This window comes from Schistocerca gregaria, chromosome 2, assembly GCF_023897955.1.
Source record: "Schistocerca gregaria isolate iqSchGreg1 chromosome 2, iqSchGreg1.2, whole genome shotgun sequence".
NCBI classification, from domain to species: domain Eukaryota; kingdom Metazoa; phylum Arthropoda; class Insecta; order Orthoptera; family Acrididae; genus Schistocerca; species Schistocerca gregaria.
Window position 1 is genome coordinate 654,621,479 of NC_064921.1, and position 21,995 is coordinate 654,643,473.

General features: G+C 39.2%; 1 protein-coding gene across 4 annotated transcripts in view; it reads right to left on the reverse strand.

Annotated features, from left to right (window-relative positions):
- The window catches only part of LOC126334689 (uncharacterized), a 405,460-nt gene that overhangs the window by 70,762 nt on the left and 312,703 nt on the right, over positions 1-21,995 (reverse strand). For 2 of the 4 annotated variants that reach the window (XM_049997175.1, XM_049997172.1), the window contains 3 exons: positions 17,626-17,766; positions 13,369-13,512; positions 11,660-11,824 (listed from right to left, as the gene is read on the reverse strand). In XM_049997175.1, coding sequence (XP_049853132.1) covers positions 11,660-11,824; positions 13,369-13,512; positions 17,626-17,766 — 450 coding nt within the window. The remainder of the gene's footprint in view (positions 1-11,659; positions 11,825-13,368; positions 13,513-17,625; positions 17,767-21,995) is intronic. The other 2 variants (XM_049997176.1, XM_049997173.1) reach the window with 1 other exon arrangement.

Below are 21,995 nucleotides of genomic sequence, written 5' to 3' on the forward strand. Positions count from 1 at the left end.
CAGTCATCATCAGACTGGGAAGAAATTACATTTGGTGTCCCCCAAGGATCCATCTTAGGGCCATAGCTTTTTCTTGTGTACATTAATGATCTCTCATCAGTTACACTGCCAGAAGCAGAGTTCATTTTGTTTGCAGATGACACAAGTATTGCAATAAATAGTATGTCGAGTGTAGTTCTAGAAAGATCTGCTAATGACATTTTCATGGATATTAATAAATGGTTTAAAGCCAACTCACTGACATTAAACTTCGAAAAGACTCACTATATGCAATTCAGAATCTTTAAGAGCTTTCCACTCAGCATATGCATAAAGTACGAAGAAGAGCAGATAGAAGAAGTTGACAGTCTTAAATTCCTGGGATTACAACTTGATAATAAATTCAGTTGGGAGGAGCACACCACAGAACTGCAGAAACGCCTTAACAAATCTGTTCGAGTGTTAGCAGGCATAGGCGACATAAAAGTGACAAAGCTTGCATACTTTGCCTACTTTCATTCCATGATGTCATATGATATAATATTTTGGGGTAACTCTTGAACTCAAACAAAAGTTTTTAGAGTCCAAAAGCGTGTAATACATATTATTTGTGGAGTAAACTCACGGACGTCTTGTAGAAACCTCTTCAAAGAACTGGGTATACTAATTGCTGCCTCTCAGTATATTTACTCCTTAATGAAATTTGTCCTAAATAATATATCTCTTTTTCCAACAAACAGCTCAGTTCATACATACAATACCAGGAACAAAAATGATCTGCACAAGGACTTAAAAGCACTTACTTTAGTTCAAAAAGGGGTCTACTACTCAGGAACACTCATCTTCAATAATTTGCCAGCAAACATAAAAAATTTAGTTACAAATAGAGATCAGTTTAAAAGGAGTCTGAAAGACTTACTAGTGGCCAACTCCTTCTACTCCATTGACGAATTTTTTAATAGAAACAAATGATGTGTTGTATGTATTTATGCTATTAGTATTGTTATTTCAGCTTTAAAAAAATAAAAAATAAAAAAGGTGACATGTTCCACATCCACAAGGATCTCCTCAACACAGATCTATGGAACGAAAAACTAATCTAATCTAACCTAATAGGGAATAACTGCAGCATGTTGGGTGCTACCTCGACCAGGGTACGGGGATGGGCTTTGTTACACAGATCGACAGTTATCATCTGCAGTTGATTGGAATGATTAGAACTGTTAAGATGCTTGACATCTGGTGTCAGTAGCTTGCCTTCTTTCACTGGATTAGCATGTAATGTGTCCAGGTTGACCACCGTGGAAACATACTGACATGTTGCCTTCTGCTCTCCAAATGCTTGTGCTGCGTCACAGATAGGCACAACAAAAATACTCACACAATTATAGCTTTCAGCCGTTAAAGCCTTTGTCAGCAATAGACAGACTGGCTAACACAGTTTATATGCCCATTCCATTACCTAATTTGTCTTTAACAATGTGGGTACTGAAAATGTGTTTCAAACATTGTCCCTCATTGCATTAACTAACTTGATGATACCATCAAGATAGGTGCTAGCACAGAGCATCATCTAAGAAGCCTCCATTCTTTGTTTACTGTTCTAAAGACAACTGGCTTCAATCGTAATCTCACTTTTTCCAGCTCCCATTGTTTATTTGGACCATGAAATTTTCTGGCAAGGCATGAGCCCCATGAAATAACATGTCACCACCATTATGACTTTGTTCCATTTGTCTTACCTATGAGAACTTCAGGTATTCCTTGGCAAACTGGCATAGTATCAGAAGTTTATTCCCAGAGCAGCTGCTGTCTCCCACCCATTGCATTTGTTACTTCAGAAAAGTGCTCCTTTTGTTTGGTCTACAGACTGTAAGCATGGTTTTGTGCAGTTTAAGAACAGTGTTTGCCATGTCTTGTAACATCTCAACCCATCAAGCATCTGGTCCTGGCCACAGACATGTCTCATCACAGGAGGGGGTGGTCCTGGCCCCATCACCATTCAGATGGCTGCAAAGAGCCTGTTGCCTTTGCGTCAGAAACACTCAACTCAGCTCAGCAACATTATTCTCAGGTGAAAAAATAAGCTCTTTTTATTGTCTAAGCCTTTAAATAAATAAAAAAAATCTTGTATTCTTGTATGGTGCAAAATTTCATTTAAGTACTGACCGCAAGCCCTTTCTTTCCCTATTATGCCTGCAGGTGTTCAAAGCAGAGAAAGATGCTCATTGTGTTCAGAAATAGACTTCATTCTTCTCCCAGTAAAATAATGAGATCTACTTTTGTTGCATACCACAACATGGAAAACGGCTGCTCTGTTCTGGCTCCCCATGGCCCTGACCTCTCGTTTGACCAGGAGGAACTGCTTTGTTTTCAACTGGATATGGAGGCGACACAGATGGCAGATGGTTTCTCCATCACCAGTTCAAGCACTGCCTCTGCTGTGGCATTGTAGTTCTAGCTGCTCTGCTTATTACACCTGGATCACTGGGGTATCTCTCACACAAAATAGTTTGCATGGTGCCATGTGTTTGGCAAAGCATTGATTGGGAGGTGGAACATCTGATCGCTGCTTGCCATAAGTGTTCCAGTCAAAAGGCAGCAGCGCACACTGTTCTTTTGTCATGACCAGCCTTTGAAAGGAGTCCACACTGATTTTGCCAGTCCTTTTTAGACACTTCCACATTATCAGCAATTGCTGCTTTTTCTCGTTTTTCCTATGTTGTTCGTTGTCTGCGACAGCACATGCTATTGCTAAGGCCTGTTGAAGATATTCTCCATAGGAGGCTCAACTTGCACCCTGGTTTTGGACAATGGACCACAGTTCGTTGTGTACCCTTCCAAGACCTTAGGTGCACACAATGGCATTCGCCAAGTCAAGGCACCTCCCATCAATCTGCGAGGAAGATGTGAATTTCCGCCTGGCAGGCTCTCACCCCTTTTTTTTTTTTTTTTTTGTTACAGAACAATGCCAACTGGAGCCAAGAGTCCTTCCGAGCTTCTGCTCAGCCATCAGCCATTGACACTGCTCAATCTCTTGCTACAAAGCAGGCGTTCCGCACCAGTGCCGGTTTTGTCAATGCTCATGCCCGTGTCTTCATGGTTCACACCAAAGAGTGACTCGGGGCACTTCACTGGAACCAGTTGCATCCTTGGATGGGCACAGGGGCCCCTCCATGAGCCATGAGCCTGTCACCTCATTCTGGCCACTCCGAGGGTAACCAGTCTGGTTGTCCCCACCTACTCCAGCAGTTGGGGCTTCGTAATCATCAAGGGTGGGTGTGCTTCGTGTGGCCAGTACTGGCACCTTACACTGCAGTCAGCAAGGACAGAAGATAGGTCTCTGACATCACAGCCCCTCCTCTCCAGTCGCTGTCATCACTGCATGTGTTGGCGCCCATTGTCATGGATTCTGGTGACCAGACAGTTCCCAGCCCCTTTGTTGCTGGTTCTGTCCACCAGTTGCCTTGGGGTTCACAGGTGCCCCTGTCCTACTCATTCGTATGTGCTGGTCCGGGCGGATCTGGAACTTCTCATGCCTTTTGCTGTTGCCTCTGGCACAACTACAGACGCCGTGGACATCTCTTCAGTCACAGAATTACAGTCGCCAATGCCTGGTCTTTCTTCCCACAAGGAAGGAGGACTGTAGTAACCTGCTAGTTACTACACCTATCACTTACAGTGGACATTAGTTGGGCCATTACGTAAGAGTAGTGCATGCCAACAACTGCCACTAGAGACAGCCTGGTCACCAACTGTTATCACCAGGTATGCCATGCATGAGCAGCTGTACACCAACACCATCTGACATGGATAACGTCTTTTTAAGGGCAGGCATGGGTCTCTAGGCCCACAGTTGTTAAATGTGTTTGAAATGAGTAAACTACTTTCATTGCATTCCTTTTGATGTCACCCCATGACCCAGTAAATTGTATCCCATTTATGGCCATATGTTTCCTTGTGTTCCTATTTAGACAAGTGGCGAAGGGTAACTTTGGCTCACTAGTTGTCATGAGTAGCCACAACTCATTCAAACAGGTGCACACAGAAACAGCTGAAACAATTCAGAAAGAGCATATTAATGTCACTGATGAAGACTTATGCACTGCTACCACTACAATGAAGAAGAGAAAGCTAATATTGAACTGCCCTGGGATTCGGTCTGAATGCTGGTAACTGACAGCAGCTTTTCTGCAACAATTTCTTTATGCTTTCAGATCCAGAGAAAAGAAAACACAGACCAACTGACCTATGATAAAACACCATGTCAACCAACAACAAGCCAGCACTCATATAGTGTATCGCCAGCAGAACAACAAATAATTCAGGAGGAAGTGAAGAGGATGCTATGAGGTGAGGTCACTGAACTTACAGACAGTTTTAGGTCCTCTCCTGTGGTGCTTGTGAAGAAGAAGAAGAAGAAGAGTGGTCCCTGACTTTTCTCTGTTGATTATCAACAACTGAACAAAATCTTACAGAATGATGTCTACGCAAATCCACACACTGATGACACACTAAGACTGTTTGAAAGCAACAAAGTATTTCTCAGGTATGGATGTATAGATAGCCCACTGGCAAATCGAGGCTGACCCAGAAAAGATTGCCTTCATAAGCCCTAATGGCCCCTGTAAGCTTAATGTTATGCAATTTGCACTTTGTAACACTGCAACTATCTTCGACAATATGACAACCTGCCTCAACAACTTTAAATACACAACTTGTCTTAGGTATCTGGATGATATTGCTGTTTTCTTAAAGGCTTTCGAGAAACATCCAGGCCACCACACAACTGACTTCAGACTGTAGGTCTCTATCTGAATAAGAAAAAGTGCCTTTTTACTGCCCAAGAAATAAAGATATTGGCACCTCAAGTGAAGTGTAGTCCATTCCAATCCAGAGAAAGGAAGAGCAGTCACAGATTTTCTGACTCTGCCATGACCGGTACGCGCCCTGGAAGGCGTCTTCTGGGACCTCTCGCAAGGTCTTCGTCACGGCGGATTGGATCTCGTCTATGGACGAAAAACGGGTTCCTTTCAGGGCTGACTTAATCCTAGGAAACAAAAAGAAGTCAGCTGGGGCGAGGTCAGGACTATAGGGGGGGTGGGGCAGTGTTGGCACCTGGTGTTTGGCCAGGAACTCGCGGACTCGTAGCGCGTTGTGGCAAGGCGCGTTGTCGTGATGGAGTTGCCAGGTAGCGGAGATGTCCTTTCTCGTCCTGACGACCCTTTTGCGGAGTCTTTCCAGCACATCCACGTAGTAGGCAGCGTTAACTGTCTGTCCTTGAGGAACAAACTCCTTATGGACCACTCCATTGCTGTCGAAAAAGACAATGAGCATTGTTTTCACTTTTGATTTGCTCATTCTTGCCTTTTTGGGCTTGGGGGACTGATCAGTGTGCCACTCAGAGCTTTGGCGTTTTGTTTCTGGGTCGTATTCAAAAACCCAGGTTTCATCACCAGTGATGACGTTGTCCAAATAATCAGGTTCAATTTCAGCACGTTGCAAAAGTTCACTTGAAATTTCCGCTCGGTTGGTCTTTTCGTCGTCTGACAACACCTTGGGCACGAGCTTGGCGCACACTTTCCTCATCGCTAAATCTTCAGTAACAATGCGAAAAACAACAGTAGACGACAAGTTCAGTTCATTGGCAACCATCCTGATACTCAATCGACGGTCAGAGTCCAACAGTTGTCGCACACGAGCCACATTGTTGTCGGTTTTGCTGGTTGACGGCCGCCCAGAGCGTTGTTCGTCGTGAACTTCTTCCCGGCCTTCCTTAAAGGCCTTTAACCACCTCGAAACTTGTGAGTAGGACAGAGCAGAGTCCCCGTAAGCCTCGCGAATAATTTTGTTAGTCTCCTCAAAAGATTTGTTCAGTTTAGCACAAAACTTAATCGCGTAACGTTGCTCGATCGTCGATTCCATTTTTTCCGTGACACGGTCGGCGCGCAGAGGTTTACAATAACAGACGTCCTGCCGCTTCCACAGCTCGGAGAGCACTGAAACCGGTTTCGCGGCAAAGCTTAGCGTCCCCCCCACCTACTCCATGTGGCCCGCTCCCACTCCGACTACTAGGAGCGGTGCGGGAAATTCAATTGCATTACTTTCGGAACGTACCCTGTAGATCCTGTCAGCAGTCTTCTTTATGGTTGTAATGGCAGATACACGCTGATTATATTTTCAAATCCTCTTCACTGTGATGAGCATTGAAGATAGCCTCTCCTGTTGAACCAATGTTATTGTTGAGTGGATCTTCAGTTTCCTCCAGCCTCCTATCATTGATCTTCTACATACAGATGACATGGACAATGTCTCTGTGCTTTTGTCTTCTTGATGTAGTTTCTAATATCCTACTCTCTATTGGATGTCCAACAAGTGACAGAGGATACAGCTCAAAGTAGAATTTTGGTAAAAATTCTGATAGTCCCACTTTTGTTCAGGCGTAAAACTCTATACCAAATCACCCAGGCTGTACCATTGCTTTTGGTCTTTCTCCAGAATCTGTATGTGAGCCAGGTGCCTTGCTTATTCAGCCGTGGTGTTTTAGTTGTCATCGTATCAGCCATTTGAAACAGAAGCAGTGTATCCACTGTTGTTTTGGCCTCATGACATGAAGCAGAAGGCATGCTCTGAAGCCTGCAGTGTCACGCTTTCCTGTATTGTACATGAATACAATGATGGGCAGTGTTGTGTCACAGTCTCTCTGTTCAGTTTCAGTGTACATCAAGACCATATTTTCCAATGCCTTAATAAACCATCCTGTGAGGCTATTCATCTGTGGGTGGTAGGCAGTTGTCAGATGTTGCAATGCGAAATTACTAACAAACCTCACAATTTCTGGAGCTTTGGCAGTCGACAGATTTAATGGCAGCATAGTGAGTGAGGTAGCCAGTGCAATTTCTTAATCATTGATTCCCATTTGTTGCCTTTAGGAAGCTCGATTCAGATTCAATGTACTGACACCGCAGAAGACAGTGTTTGTACATGTTGCCCCGAAAGTGGTTGCGACACATGCCTCTGTTGCAGCTAACACAGTGTGTAAAAGATTAGTAGAGACCTGGATATTGATATCGAGTCTCCACAAATCTCAGGTGACCATCATGAAAAAACTTCAGAATAGCTGGTTGTAGATGAGCTGGAATGAGATGCAGCTCTTTCCAACCCTTTAGATCATAGTCCATCTTATACAGCGATCCACATATTAATTGGAATTATTTATTGGTTGCTTCCTCCTCCTTCAGGCTCCCGTGGTTTCCAGCAATGCTACATCATCTTCTGTTCGGATGCACTGATTTGTAATGCTGCAGTGACTGTGATTTCATTCCCTCTGCTGTGCTGTGCCAAAGGTTTCCTGAACTTCAGTCGGCATCCATGTGTTTGTGTTTGCTTTTGTTGCCAAATGACCCAACCGACCCATTGGTATAGTCAGTTATCACGGAGAATGGTGATCTGTCATAACAGTGAACGTTTACTAAATAAATGTGGCCAAAACTTACTGATGACCCAAACAACTACAAGACTCTGTTCTCAGTTGTGGAGTAACTCATCTTGGATTTTGAGAGGACCCTGGAACATGACCTACCATCTTTTCAGCATCTTCCTGAATTGCACCAGAACCTACCCTACAATTGCTAGTGTTGGTGTGAAGTTCTGTTTTAGCATTCTTGTCATACAATGTTAGAACTGGAGATAGCGTAAGTCCTTGCAATGGATATGCCTTGATGCAAAAGTCCTTTAAAGTCCTTTAGATCTGCGAGTAGTATGAGCACCGTCTGAGAAAAACTTCTCACATCATGAATGTGCCAGGAATCGGAAAATCTGTGACTGCTCTTATTTTCTCTGGATTGGAATGGACTTCGGTTCACTTGATGTGCCAATATCTTTATTTCTTGGGCAGTAAAAAGGCACTTTTTCAGATTCAGATAGAACTCTACAGTCTGAAGTCAGTTGTCTGCTGGGCTGAATGTTTAGTTAGTTAGTTATGTGTTCCACTGGTCAACCTCACAGTAACTGTTATGATGTGGAATGTTTCAAGTGCATAAGAAATGCACACATGAATGAAGTTTTTGTTTTTTTAAACCTTTAATTTTTTTAAGTACCCCATTCCCTTAAATGGCACAAAATGCATATATATTATACCTACAGATTTATTTATTCCTATTCAAGAATTCATCTATGGTATGGTAGTAGTTGTCAAGGAGATATAATTTCAATTTATTTTTAAAACTGTTACTGCTGCCTGTCAAACATTTTAATTCATCTAGTACTTTATCGTAAAGTTTTTTGGCATCATATTTTACCCCTTTCTGTGACAAAGATAAGTTAAGTAGAGGATAGCGTAAGTATATCTTTCTTCTGCTGTTATAACCATGAATGATACTGTTGTTTTTAAACTGGTCCATGTTGTTGAGAACAAATTTCATTACTGAGTAAATGTACTGTGTGGCCGTTGTTAAAATTCCTAACCTTTTAAACAGATGCCTACAAGATGTGCGACAATGAGCCCCCACACATTATTCTATCCATTTCCTTTTGAGCAGTGAATACTTTTTGCCTAATTGTTGAGTTACCCCTAAATATTATTCTATATGACATCAGAGGATAATGGAATGTAGTCGAATTAAGTTCGGTGATACTGAGGGAATTAGATTAGGAAATGAGACACTTAAACTAGTAATGGAGTTTTGCTATTTGGGGAGCAAAAAACTGATAATGGTCGAAGTAGAGAGGATATAAAATGTAGACTGGCAATGGCAAGGAAAGAGTTTATGAAGAAGAGAAATTTGTTAACATCGAGTATTGATTTAAGTGCCAGGAAGTCGTTTCTGAAAGTATTTGTATGGAGTGTGGCCATGTATGGAAGTGAAACATGGACGACAAATAGTTTGGAGAAGAAGAGAATAGAAGCTTTCGAAATGTGGTGCTACAGAAGAATGCTGAAGATTAGATGGGTAGATCACATAACTAATGAGGAGGTATTGAATAGAATTGGGGAGAAGAGGAGTTTGTGGCACAACTTGACAAGAAGAGGGGACCGGTTGGTAGGACATGTTCTGAGGCATCAAGGGATCACAAATTTAGCATTGGAGGGCAGCATGGAGGGTAAAAATCATAGAGGGAGACCAAGATATGTATACACTAAGCAGATGCAGAAGGATGTAGGTTGCAGGAAGTACTGGGAGATGAAGAAGCTTGCACAGGATAGAGTAGCATGGAGAGCCGCATCAAAACAGTCTCATGACTGAAGACCACAACAACAAACAACATGACATCAGAGAGTGAAAGGATGCAAAGTATGTTAGCTTTCTAATCCTCAAAATTAGTAATTATTCTAATTGCAAAAGTTGTGGAAGTCACCACTTTAGGAGATCCAAAATATGAATTTTCCAATTAAGACTCTCATCTATATATACAATAAAAAATTTAGTATGCTCTACCCTGGCTACTAACTTCTGTTGATGTGTTATATTTATTGAACAAACTGTACTCCTCACAATAGAAAATTGGATGTACTGTGTTTTTTCAAAGTTCAGAGCAAGCCCATTCATAGAAAACCAATCAATAACTTTCCCAAAGACATTATTTGTATCATTTTTTATCTGAGTTTCTTTTATTGAATTAATAATGATGCTTGTATTATCAGCAAACAGTGTCAGTTTAGCTTCTTGATTTAGATAAGAAGGGAAGTCATTCACATATATCAAGAACAGAAGGGGACGCATGATCGAACCCTGTGAAACACCTAATGTAATTTCACCCCAGTTAGATGAAGTGGAAAACTTCCTTAAATCAACTAAACCATATAAAGAAACTTTTTGTTCCTTTTCCATAGATATGACTTAAACCACTCATATGCTATTCCCTTTATACCACAGAATTGTAATTTCTGTAACATAATGTAATGGTTTACACAATGAAACACTATGGATAAGTCACAGAAAATTCCTACTGGTTACATTTTACTATTTAAAGACTCTATTATGTGGTCAGTGAAATTTTGTATTGCTGTCTCAGTGGAACAGCATTTTTGAAATCCAAACTAATTTACTAAGTAACCCATTACTGCTGAGATGGCTAACCACTCTTGAGTGCCTGAGACATAAGGTAGCAGTTGGAGGTCCGAGGCCCTTTTGAAACAGAAGCAGTGTATCCACTGTTGTTTTGGCCTCATGACATATCAGCTAGTCATCATCTGGACAGCTGAGCTTTGTTGTGTTTTGCACCCCATACCAATCACTGCCTTGAAGAAAATGCTCTAACAGAGTTGCAGCTGCTACTAATGCCACCCTGCCTCGGATCTCCAACCGCTACCTAATGACTCAAGCACTTAGTAGCACTAACCTCGGCTGCTACTGCTAGTCTATAACACTAGAATCCAGTCATCTTCATATGTGCTGCTGGGCCTGACACAGTTGCCCACCCATTGGGGCATAACACATTGCTAAACTGAACATGCTGGAAAATTTAGTTTCTCCTGCCCTATAAAATGTTGAAATTTTCACAAGTGCACAACACATCATTTTCGAGGCAAAAATGCAGGAGAGAGGGCTGTTTGAGAAAATTTAAAACATCGACATATCAGACATACGCAAAAAGGCAGCACACACTGTAAACAACTAATGCCACCACACATCCAAAGATGACCAATCTTAGAAGTTATCAATAGTGAATCTTAATTGCCATTGGTTAAGCAAGTAGTATTAATTGTTGAGTGAGCAAGCTGGGGAGGGATGTGGCTGAGACAGGTGCCAGGAGAGGGCGGTGCGAGGCTGGGGGGAGGGGGGGGGGGGAGGGGAGGGAGGAGGAGAACTCCAAGCAGAATCCATTTCAATTTTTAAGCTCACTTGCTAACTGGCTGCCTTATCAACAATACTATCCCAGTAGCTGGAAGTGCATGCCAGAATCTCTGTATTGTTATAATCTATAGGATGACCCATGTCAAAGCAACGATCCGCAATAGCAGATTTCTTTTTGACTGAACTTAGCAAAAAACTGATTTTATAAATATAAAAGGCAAGCTAAATATACATAAAACAACAATGATCTGGACAGGAAGGGAAATACAGATAAAAATAGGATAATAGGCCAGCAGTGCATGACAATAATAAAGAGTATAACTTTAGTGAAAGATTTTATACCTTCAGTATTCTTGGAGGCTGTAATTCTAGCATGTCCTTGTTTGATCCCTGACACGTCCTAGGAGTTTTATCCTGTCCTTTACAAATACTTTCACCTCTAGAAATGATAAATATTTAAGAAAAACTGCACTGATATAGCATGCCTCACAGTCAGCTTTAACTATAGGAACACATAACTGACTGAATATGTTAACTTACAGGTTGGAAAATGGAAAGGCTATACCCCATGAAATAGTACCACACTGGCTATAGTAGTGTGGCATTCACACTAACATTTGAGCTGGTAACAGCTTTAATGTTAGAGAATCTAAACATTTTTGTAACTGAACAATTGAGTTGGAATGAAGAACTTCCACGATGAATAGGCTGATGGTAACATCTGAACAGGAACGAAGAAGATTTTCATGTACATAAAGAAAAACCAAATTGTGAAACTTATAATCTTAAAGGTAGTGTGTTCTGAAAATGAAAAAAAAATGCATTTGCAAAGAATATAACTGCTGACTGCCTGTCGAAAAAGATTATGTCAGTATGATACGTACCTGGGCCTGAAAAGAGATGCTGTTACTTGGAACTCCTGTCACTTCCTGTGGCATATCACAAGCATTATGAGCACCTTGTGGCAATTTAATGACACGTTTTGATGTCTTCAGCATGATGAGGCGACCCTCGAGTGCCTTGCCCTCTTCTAAAGGTGGCCTGCCCAGCTATTAACAATAAAAAATTGCTTTAAGAACTCTGTAGCCCCACACTAGAACTAAATTACTATTTGTAGTGTGCAGTCTTATGGTGAAGAAAAAGGATGGAAGATTAGGGTTTACATTCTGTAAATTATGTTGTCATTAGACATGGAGAACAAACTCGAACTGGGTAAGCATAGGAAAGAATAAGCCACATCATTTTCAGAAAGATCTTAACAGCATATACTTTAAGAAATTTAGGAAAACCAAAGAAAAAGTATATCTGGACTGCCAGAGGGAGATCAGAATTTCCATCCTCACAAACGTGAGTTCAACGTCTTACCACTGTGCCAAGTCACTATATAGTTTTGTGATGGAGTAATGTTTGCTGTTTTCTTATTCTTTTTCATGTTTAATCTAAAATCATAATAAATCCTCATATGACAGCTTTGTGATGGCATTGCAAGAAATATGAGACCATACTTCATTAAATTAAGCAGATATGATACAATGCTTTAAGTTACATTTAAACACTGTGCAGTGCACACAGTTTATGATGAGCCAAAGAAGGGAGAAATATGCAAGCCAAGAAGTGTACAGTCATAATGAATCTTGGGGCAGGCCAGGTATGCTTCTCTTGTGCATACATCAGAGAAGATTTTAGATTCCAAAGATATGGAGACACATGAAGTGAGAGATGTATTTGGTTTCTCAGAGGAAAACCTAATTTAGTGCCTTGCACGCAGACCAAGATTTTCTTTCTTTTCTGACTTACCATGGGCATTTCCTGTTTTGCACAGAGTAGCTAAATAATAAATAAATTAATGAAACTAAAATAATGGATTCAGCAATTAACACCAAATCCATCATTTGAATATGAGATACTGATGATGTGCCAGAGAGTACAACTGAGTTGAGATTTGTATTCATGCCAACAAATTTTAACTTCTGAAATTGCAAGTGACTTAAAATTGATATGCTACTTTCTTGTCCAGATACTTTTTGTATGTAGATATTCGGAGATTACCAAAAGGCTGAACAATAGCATCACCAATGAAGATGTGGTGGTGGTGGTGATGGTTCTGTTAGAAACGATATGGTGATTAGCTATAAAAATCACTTTAATTTAAGCTTAACACAATAAATCCCAAATTCACAACCCCAACATAACATTTGAGCAAAAGTAAGTGATGGAGTTCATGTGTTCAAATCATCTCATGGCTGGGGAGTGGTTCTGCATCAAAATATAATAGCCACTATGTGTTAGTTACTTTGTTAGCCACCAGCAAGTATAACTTACTTCCTATACTGAAATGATAGTACTTTTTACGGATGTTGTTAGTTGCAGGAAAGCAGTGGAGATAGTTGTATCACACAACTGTGCATCTCTCTCAAAATGTTATACTACAAAATTTAAGTTTATAGTTTTCTTGGGAGCATTTTCCTTTCCTTACTATGAAGTTCTGAGGACCAGTTTAAGTTCATGTTGGATATACATAAAATTGAATGAAGAAACAAAGGGAAACATTTTGTATAATATTCTTCATAAAGTTTCAATAATTTTACAGTACCTGGCCATGAGCATTGCTGCCCCATGCCCACAGACGCCCACTTGCTGCTTCTAATGCTGTAGTGAATTCACAGCCACAGCTAACCTGCTGTAACTGACTGTCTTCAGGAATGCCTCCACAGATAACTGTTGATGCAGGGGACTGCTGAAGGAAGGTGAAATTATCCAAAATGTCACTCGAAAATATGCCAATAACATGAAATGTCTAAAAATATACAGTGTGATTCCATCGTTATGTTACAAACTTTCAGGGATGATGGAGAAGGGTAAATGTATTAATTTGAAGTAAGGGCCTCTGGTCTGGAAATGACTAAATCCAAATTTACAAGCAAAAATTCTTATAATACCTCTGACTGTGTACTAGTGTACAACTTGTACCATGAGTTCTACACTTTCCATATTCCATAGTATGGATCAAGATAAGAAAAAAAAATTTCCAGTAAACATGGGGTCGAAAGTTCATATCTTGAGAGCTGTGAACACTTTTTCATTTTTCCTACTGTAAAATACATATCTCTTCTGCTGAACAAGAGTTCATAGTTCTATATTCAAGGCACCATGCAGCCATCACACAGTTGGTGGAAGACATTTTTGTTTGTAAATATAACAGCAAGACTGCTTGGTTTTTACATTTTTTAAATTACTGAACAGCTTCTGAGCACATGCTCATCATCAGCAGTCCTTTATAAGTAAGTACTGAACTGTCAAATTCAAAGCACAAGTAATTATTAACTCATTCCAACTCCCATAACACATAGTCTATAGCATTTCTTATATATTATTTTCATGTATCTTCCATAGGACCACTGCCAACGAGCATGTGCACAATATTGAGTTAGTAAATTAAAAAATATAAAAATCAAACAGCTTTGTCATTATAAATACAAATAAGAATGTTTTTCATCAAGTGTACATTGCTCTTAAGGTATGCAGTTTAGATCCATGTTTACTAGACATTTTTTTCTTGTTTTGGCCCAGACTACCTCCTCATAAAATATGGAAAGCAATGAGCTAACCATAGAAGAAGTCCACAGTCAGAGGTATCAGAACTATTTTTGCTAACAACTTTCAACTTGGTCATTTCCAGACCAGGGTCCCTTACCTCAAATTGATACAGAATCCCTCTGCATGTAAAGTGTTTATTCAGTGAGCTTGACCACAAGCAAATACAATAAGTGGGGAGGGAGCAGTGATGGGAGGGGATGGGATGGGGAAGAAGGGGGAGGAGAGGGAGGGAGAGGGAGATAACACAATATTGCTTGAGGATTTTTACATCTGACATATATAGCACGTGATTTAGTCTTAGCTCTTTAGATATAAAACAGTGGATAGTGGTAGTATAATGAACAGAATACATATACTACATTCACATGGGATAGCCAAATATATTAACAGTTACTGGAAATTGTAAGTAATATGTAAATTTTGTAAATTCTGAAACAAAAGTTTCAAAGTTAAAGAACAATGTGTGTAGCAGAAGAGAAAGGCAGAAACCAAATGAGAGGCAACTTCAATGGAAGTTAAAGTGATAACAGGGGATTAGCAATTTGTATACATGGTTTATAATTTAAAAAATTATAAAATGAATGAGAATTATGATTGTTACACATCTAATAAACACAGCACTTACATTCTTCTATTATTTGTTGAAGTCTATCTCCATTAAAAGCTTCTTGAAGGTAGCTTACATATTATCCTTTACACATATTTCTTTTTCTGTTTTGTTTTCCCAGATTAAGGATAAGAAAACATCATCTAGGATTGCTGACAAAAGTTCAGTTATATAGAATTTCCCTATCTGATGCCTTTTTCAATTCTAAATGTATCATTATTCGGATGAATTCATGTACTATTTGTTAAGCCTCAAATCTTACAATTTGTCCTTTCAGTTAAGTTTAGTATATATGATATTTAATGAGGATTAACTGAGCTTCTGTGAGGCCAAACATGGACAAAGATTGTAAGCAAGATGTATGTCAATGTGTGGCCTGCCAACGGAGCAAAGTTAGCTAGCATGTCAGGGAACCTGTTGGCATGTTTGTTTCGCTGATACAAAGATGTGACCGTGTGTATCCGGACACTGTCAGGCCACTCCCACCACCGGAGAAGTACACCTACTGTCTTACAGCCACTGACCATACCATACACTGGCCAGAGATGTTCCCTATGGTTGATATTACTGCCAAAACAATCACGACCATGTTCTTCTGAGGATGCATCTTCCATTTCGGTGTACCACTAGGAGGTACAACAGACCAAGGAAAGCAATTCGAGTGAATGCATCAGCAATTGAAAGTGTACTGACCGAGGTGGTGCAGCAGTTAGCACACTGGACTCTGATTGGTGAGGACGACAGTTTCAATCCTGTGTTGCGTCCGGCAATCCTGATTTAAGTTTTCCGTGATTTCCCTAAATCACTTCAGGCAAATACGGATGGTTCTTTTGAAAGGGCATGGCCGACTTCCTTCCCCATCCTTCCCTAATCCAATGGGACCGTTGACTTCACTGTTTGATCCATTCCCCCAAATTAATTGAAAGTGAATCTATGCTGCATAAATCACAGCAGTCAACAGAGACATTGCTCATCATCCTCCTGGGTCTTTGCATGTTGGTGAAAGAAGACTGGAAAGTCATGACCACAGACTTTGTACGCAGTCTACGAGCACAAATCTGGCAGCTACATCATGTTGCTATGAGGGACCCGTAACTCCATTTGTTTTCAACGAGCAACAGAGATGCGATTAAGTTTTTGAACAGCATGACACAGTGCACAAAGGCGTAGCAACCAACTTACGATGAACATTATCAGAAAAGCTGTTCAATGTCATTGAGGGGTACATCATCCACCACTACCATCGACAGACTCAAACTTGTTTTGAGCACTGCCTTTACTGGTATGGACTCATCCACAAATACACCCACCACTGACACGACAAACACACCAGCCGATCTGCCACATGCCACAGATAAGCCGCGATGGACATACGAGGCAACCTCTGATGACCCAGCAGCAGCCTGCAGAAGACCTGTTGTGATCTGGGCTGGACATTACATCCAATTCAACAACTATCACTGACATTATAACAGTGAGTGGTGAAGTGCAGCAGTAATCAAAGTGCAGTGATTATCTTTGACACAATCTCTGTCTGATTTATATTTGCTCCCTGTGTTTCAATTATTCTGTTGTTTAGATTTCCCGTCTAGATAACATATGAATTATGGGATAGTTTTAAGTGTCGCAATAAAGTGAATTTATGAAACCCATAACAGACCAGTCCAGAAAATAAGTGTGAAAATCAACTACACTAAATTACTGTATAACCAATGTACTGAATAGAAAATAGTTAAAATTAATAATAAAGTTACAAGACCAGTTGATGAGCTTTTTGTTTAGGATGGTTGGAGTTGACACCTGAATGGATAGGTAAAGAAATACATAAAAAAGTAAAAATAATTTGGAGTGCTTCCAGTAATCTCCGTTTACAATCAGTGTACGTATTATCAGCTCTGGCACATGGATTTTTGTTCAGAAATCCCTTCAAAAACTGAGTACTGATCAACAAGCAACAGAGAGATGTATGTTAGGAATTATTGTTTAAAGACCCAGACGTAAATCAACATCACATGGTAAGTGAAGAGATGTTAATACTTTTATAAAACAATTTCTTAATAATTTCCTCACTTCAAGTGAACTGCCAAGTCCTTATATTGTTCCACTGTTGTACAATACATAAAATTATTAATGGTAACCATACAACATCAATTTTTTTCAGGCTTCATCCATGGAAGCAAAGTTACTAGTGAAATGATAACTGTTGAAAGAATCAAATTACTGAATGATGTCCGAGTAGGTGATTCTTTGTCTCACAAAACAAAAACAGGACAGTCATAATAAAAGAAGTGCCAATTTGAATAAATTACAGGTACAACACTATGGATGTGTGTTAATTTATGATTTAGTCAAACAGCTAAAAGAAAGAATGATGACAGCAGAATTTCAAAAATTAGTTCAAGTAAGGTACTGTACTGCCAACCAAGTTGTAGGAGAAAACTGCAAGTACTGTATGACAGCATAAATTGATATTTGGCAGCTTTTTCATGACTGTTCTTATGCACCTAACATGTGGGTATTTGATGTTGTAACACTCATAAAACAGAAGAGTTTACCTTCACATTCAATTCACATATACCATATCATGAAAATCAAAAGCAACTATCTTACATACAACAATAACATTTTTCTTTTGGCAACTTTTACCTTTTTCTGGGATGCAACAGGTGTTGGTATTAACACTTCTTTCCGTGAACCAGTGCCCAGCTGACCATCCAGATTTCTGCCCCAGACATACAGGGTACCATTAGACGTTAACAGTGCTGAATGATGGCAGCCACAGGACAACTGAAACAATTTTTTCCCTACCATTATCAGAGCCAAAAGGGCAATATTGGTATTTTTTACTGCCAAGATCACGAAGCAAATGAAGCATGAAACTTGCTGTCCTTAAACGTACAAAGATATGTGGTTTAAGTAACTGCATAGATTAAAAAATCTACTCACTAAGTGGTGGCAGGAGAAACATATACAAAATGTTTTGCAGTTTGTTAGCTTTCGGAGCCAGTGGCTCCTCCTCCTGGCATGAGGGTTGAATGGGAAGAAAGAAGGATGAAGGAAAAGGACTGGTGTGGTTTAGGAAAAGGGATAGAATTCTGAAAAGTCGCCCAGAATCCTGTGTCAGGGGATACTTACCAGAAGGGATGAGAAGGAAAGACTGATTGTTTGTCATTGATATTTTCAAAGATATGTGATTTGCAATTCAAGTTCATACAAATATTCTCTATCCTCATTCAATTTTCTCTTACTATTTTTATTATATTTTCTTCCCTCTACTATCCTATTTCAATCTCTCAACAAAAACATTCACCTACCTTAACCATATGTATACTTCCTTTTATGTCACCATACAGTCTTTCAATCTCTTCATTATCTGCACAGCAAGTAAATATATGAACTTCTTGTATTGTGGATGGTGGTGGCTTTGTCTCTCTCCTCAATATGACAATATTATGAAAAGGATAGTTGCTACTCACCATAGAGTGGAGATGTTAAGTTGTAAACAGGCTCAACAAAAAGATTGTCAGAATTGAGCTTTTGGCCAACAAAGCCTTCCTTGGAAATAGACAAAACACACACACACACACACACACACACACACACACACACACACACACACACACACACGGTGACAGTCCCTCTGTGTGTGTGTGTGTGTGTGTGTGTGTGTGTGTGTGTGTGTGTGGCCTTATTGGGCAGAAGCTCACTTTCTGACAGTCTTTTAGTTGTGCCTCTCTGCAACTCAACATCTCCGCTACATAGTGAGTAGCAACTATCCTTTTCATAATATTCTCACTATGATAATGTTTCACTATATTGTTAATAGTAGCTTATCCACATTTCTATGTTCTTATTTTCAAAACTGGCCTCATATCCCCCCCCCCCCCCCCAAAAAAAAAATTTGATTTTGAATTTACAGCCCAGTACTCACCTTCTCACCTGAACAGAAATCCTGTTCTTTCTGCCACCGTATTTCACTAGCTCCCACAATATCTAAATTTATACCTACCGACTTCTCTTTTAGAATTTCCTAATATACATATCCAATTAAGGGCTCTAACATTCCACATTCACACCTGAAGAATACTAGTTTTGTTTTTAAGAACGAAAAAAACATACAAAACAGGTGTAATATTCTACAATAATTGTTATTTCATAAACTGATTTTTGGCTATTATGCCATCATCAGGTACAAAGATAAATATGTGTGGCTGCAAAATTTTTGCGGGGTTAAAGATTTGAAACTAGTGCTCCTACAAAGTATCTCAGTTGGTTTCCACAGATGATAATTGTCACCAACTGATTTAGGACTAAAATGAGAGGAATTATTTCAGTAAAAATACAATGTAAAACTATTTAACTTTGATAAAATATGCCCACATTACATATAGCAGTTGAACGGAATGGACAGTGTCTTGAAAGGAGGATATAAGATGAACATCAACAAAAGCAAAACGAGGATAATGGAATGTAGTCAAATTAAATCGGGTGATGCTGAGGGAATTAGATTAGGAAATGAGACACTTAAAGTAGTAAAGGAGTTTTGCTATTTAGGTAGTAAAATAACTGATGATGGTCGAAGTAGAGAGGATATAAAATGTAGACTGGCCATGGCCAGGAAAGCGTTTCTGAAGAAGAGAAATTTGTTAACATCGAATACAGATTTATGTATCAGGAAGTCATTTCTGAAAGTATTTGTTTGGAGTGTAGCCATGTATGGAAGTGAAACATGGACGATAACTAGTTTGGACAAGAAGAGAATAGAAGCTTTCGAAATGTGGTGCTACAGAAGAATGCTAAAGATAAGGTGGATAGATCACGTAACTAATGAGGAGGTATTGAATAGGATTGGGGAGAAGAGAAGTTTGTGGCAGAACTTGACTAGAAGAAGGGATCGGTTAGTAGGACATGTTTTGAGGCATCAAGGGATCACAAATTTAGCATTGGAGGGCAGCGTGGAGGGTAAAGATCGTAGAGGGAGACCAAGAGATGAATACTCTAAGCAGATTCAGAAGGATTTAGGTTGCAGTAGGTACTGGGAGATGAAGAAGCTTGCACAGGATAGAGTAGCATGGAGAGCTGCATCAAACCAGTCTCAGGACTGAAGACAACAACAACAACATTACATATGAACTACATGACAAATTACAGTAATTATTGTGTTAAGAAACATAACTTTAAAAATAAGTAGCAAACTTCGGTGGCATGTTCTAAGAGGTTGACTGAAAGAAAATCTTGTACTTAGCAGGCCCAATATCATATACAGGTAAAATATTAAAAGTATGACTAAACAGTTAAGTGAAACAACTGTAATTAAATGAAGTAAACATTTTTTAACAGGGCAAGTGAAGTTACAATAACTGAAATAAAGACAAAATGGGGTATGTGAATAGAAGAGGCATTTTACAAAGCCGCCTGGATGGGATTAAAAGGAGGATCTGCAGTTCCATGAACCATCAGCTCAAGACATTAATAAATGGTGCATGGTTCCAAAGTTAGGAAGTCTCTCTGAATGTAGGCAGAAAACTTAAATCCAAAAATATATCTATATTATAATTGTTAACTTGCAATTTGCATTCAAGTACGATGGTCAGTATTACTGTATGGGTGTCATGTGTTACACATTATATTTACTGTTTGGACAAGTGTGACAAATCTGCAAATATATTTCATATTTTACTTTTGACTCCAAGTACAATGAGCATGGTATGTTTGACTACAAATACTTTACTAATTTGAATAATGACATTAATTTCAAATGCTGTTAACTAAAAGCAAATATTTGTGCCTGCTTCTTCCTTTTCATAGGCAAAGGTCTGCTTGCCATTATTGACTGTAAAGACAGTAAGTATATGGGCATTTCAATGTACAAATAGTTACAATGCTTTACACGCTTTTTGTTCAGTTGCTGCAACAGATAGTGTGGTATTCAGTGCACTAGCCTTTCCTCTAAATAACTATTTCTGAATCTTATTTGTTTGCTAGTACAAATGTATTTGCCCTCGTGCTCATTTCAGGCTTTCCATAGCACATTTTACCTGAAGATTTAAAATAAGAAGGTTCTGGACAACGCAGTGGTTTTACACACTGTGAGTGCAATTACAATACTAAATGTAGTATGTTAATTCCCTGTACTTTTTTTTATTTGAGCCAATATCAGTTTTACATAACTTTGTTATTAAGGCAATTTTTCTTTTGGTTTGTCTGTTCTCAGATTTGATTATGGTAGTTAAGCTACCAAGACTAGTCATTGCTTTGTATAAAATTTTTAATGCTAACTGTGATTGAGAAAAAATATAGATAGTTTTTGAATGAAACAACGAGTATACTGTTGCCAGTCACCGTTTTATTTATTTCCACGATGCGTTTCGAAGGTTTAAACCTCCATCATCGGGTGGATTTACATTAGTTAGTATTACATTTGTATGTGTGTTGTGTTACGATTTTTGGAGGAACTTGCGGCACTGCCTAGTGGAGAAACAGGACACTATTTCAGGGTCTTGCCATTATTTGTAGAATACCTTAGGAAGAATACCATAATTTTGTTGTATGAGTCTCACATTACAGGGCAGTATATGACGACTGTGTCTATTTTGTTTGACAGAAAAATGACCAGTAGCTTATCGTATCATGTCATTTAAGTATTATGTACATATAAAGTGGAACCTTTGATTTTTTACTATGAAGTCTGTTTCTATACTTATTACCATTTTGTGTGTCAATGTCAATATACTATTTTCCAAGGTCAATGCTTTCAAACAATGATGATGTACAGTAGACACTGGGGCCTGATGCGCCGAGAGGAAAAGAAATGAGCGAGTTGCATATGTGCATATGTAAAACATTAAGATTGATGAAATATAATGAAATAACTGGAAATTTGTGACATATGTTATAGCAATAACTAATCATGCCATTGCATTTGTGACATGTCTTTCTTGAGGTAAATTTTCCTTAATACATTTCATACTTTTTACCATATTTTAATATTTCTTTCATCTTTCACTCTGCAGTAA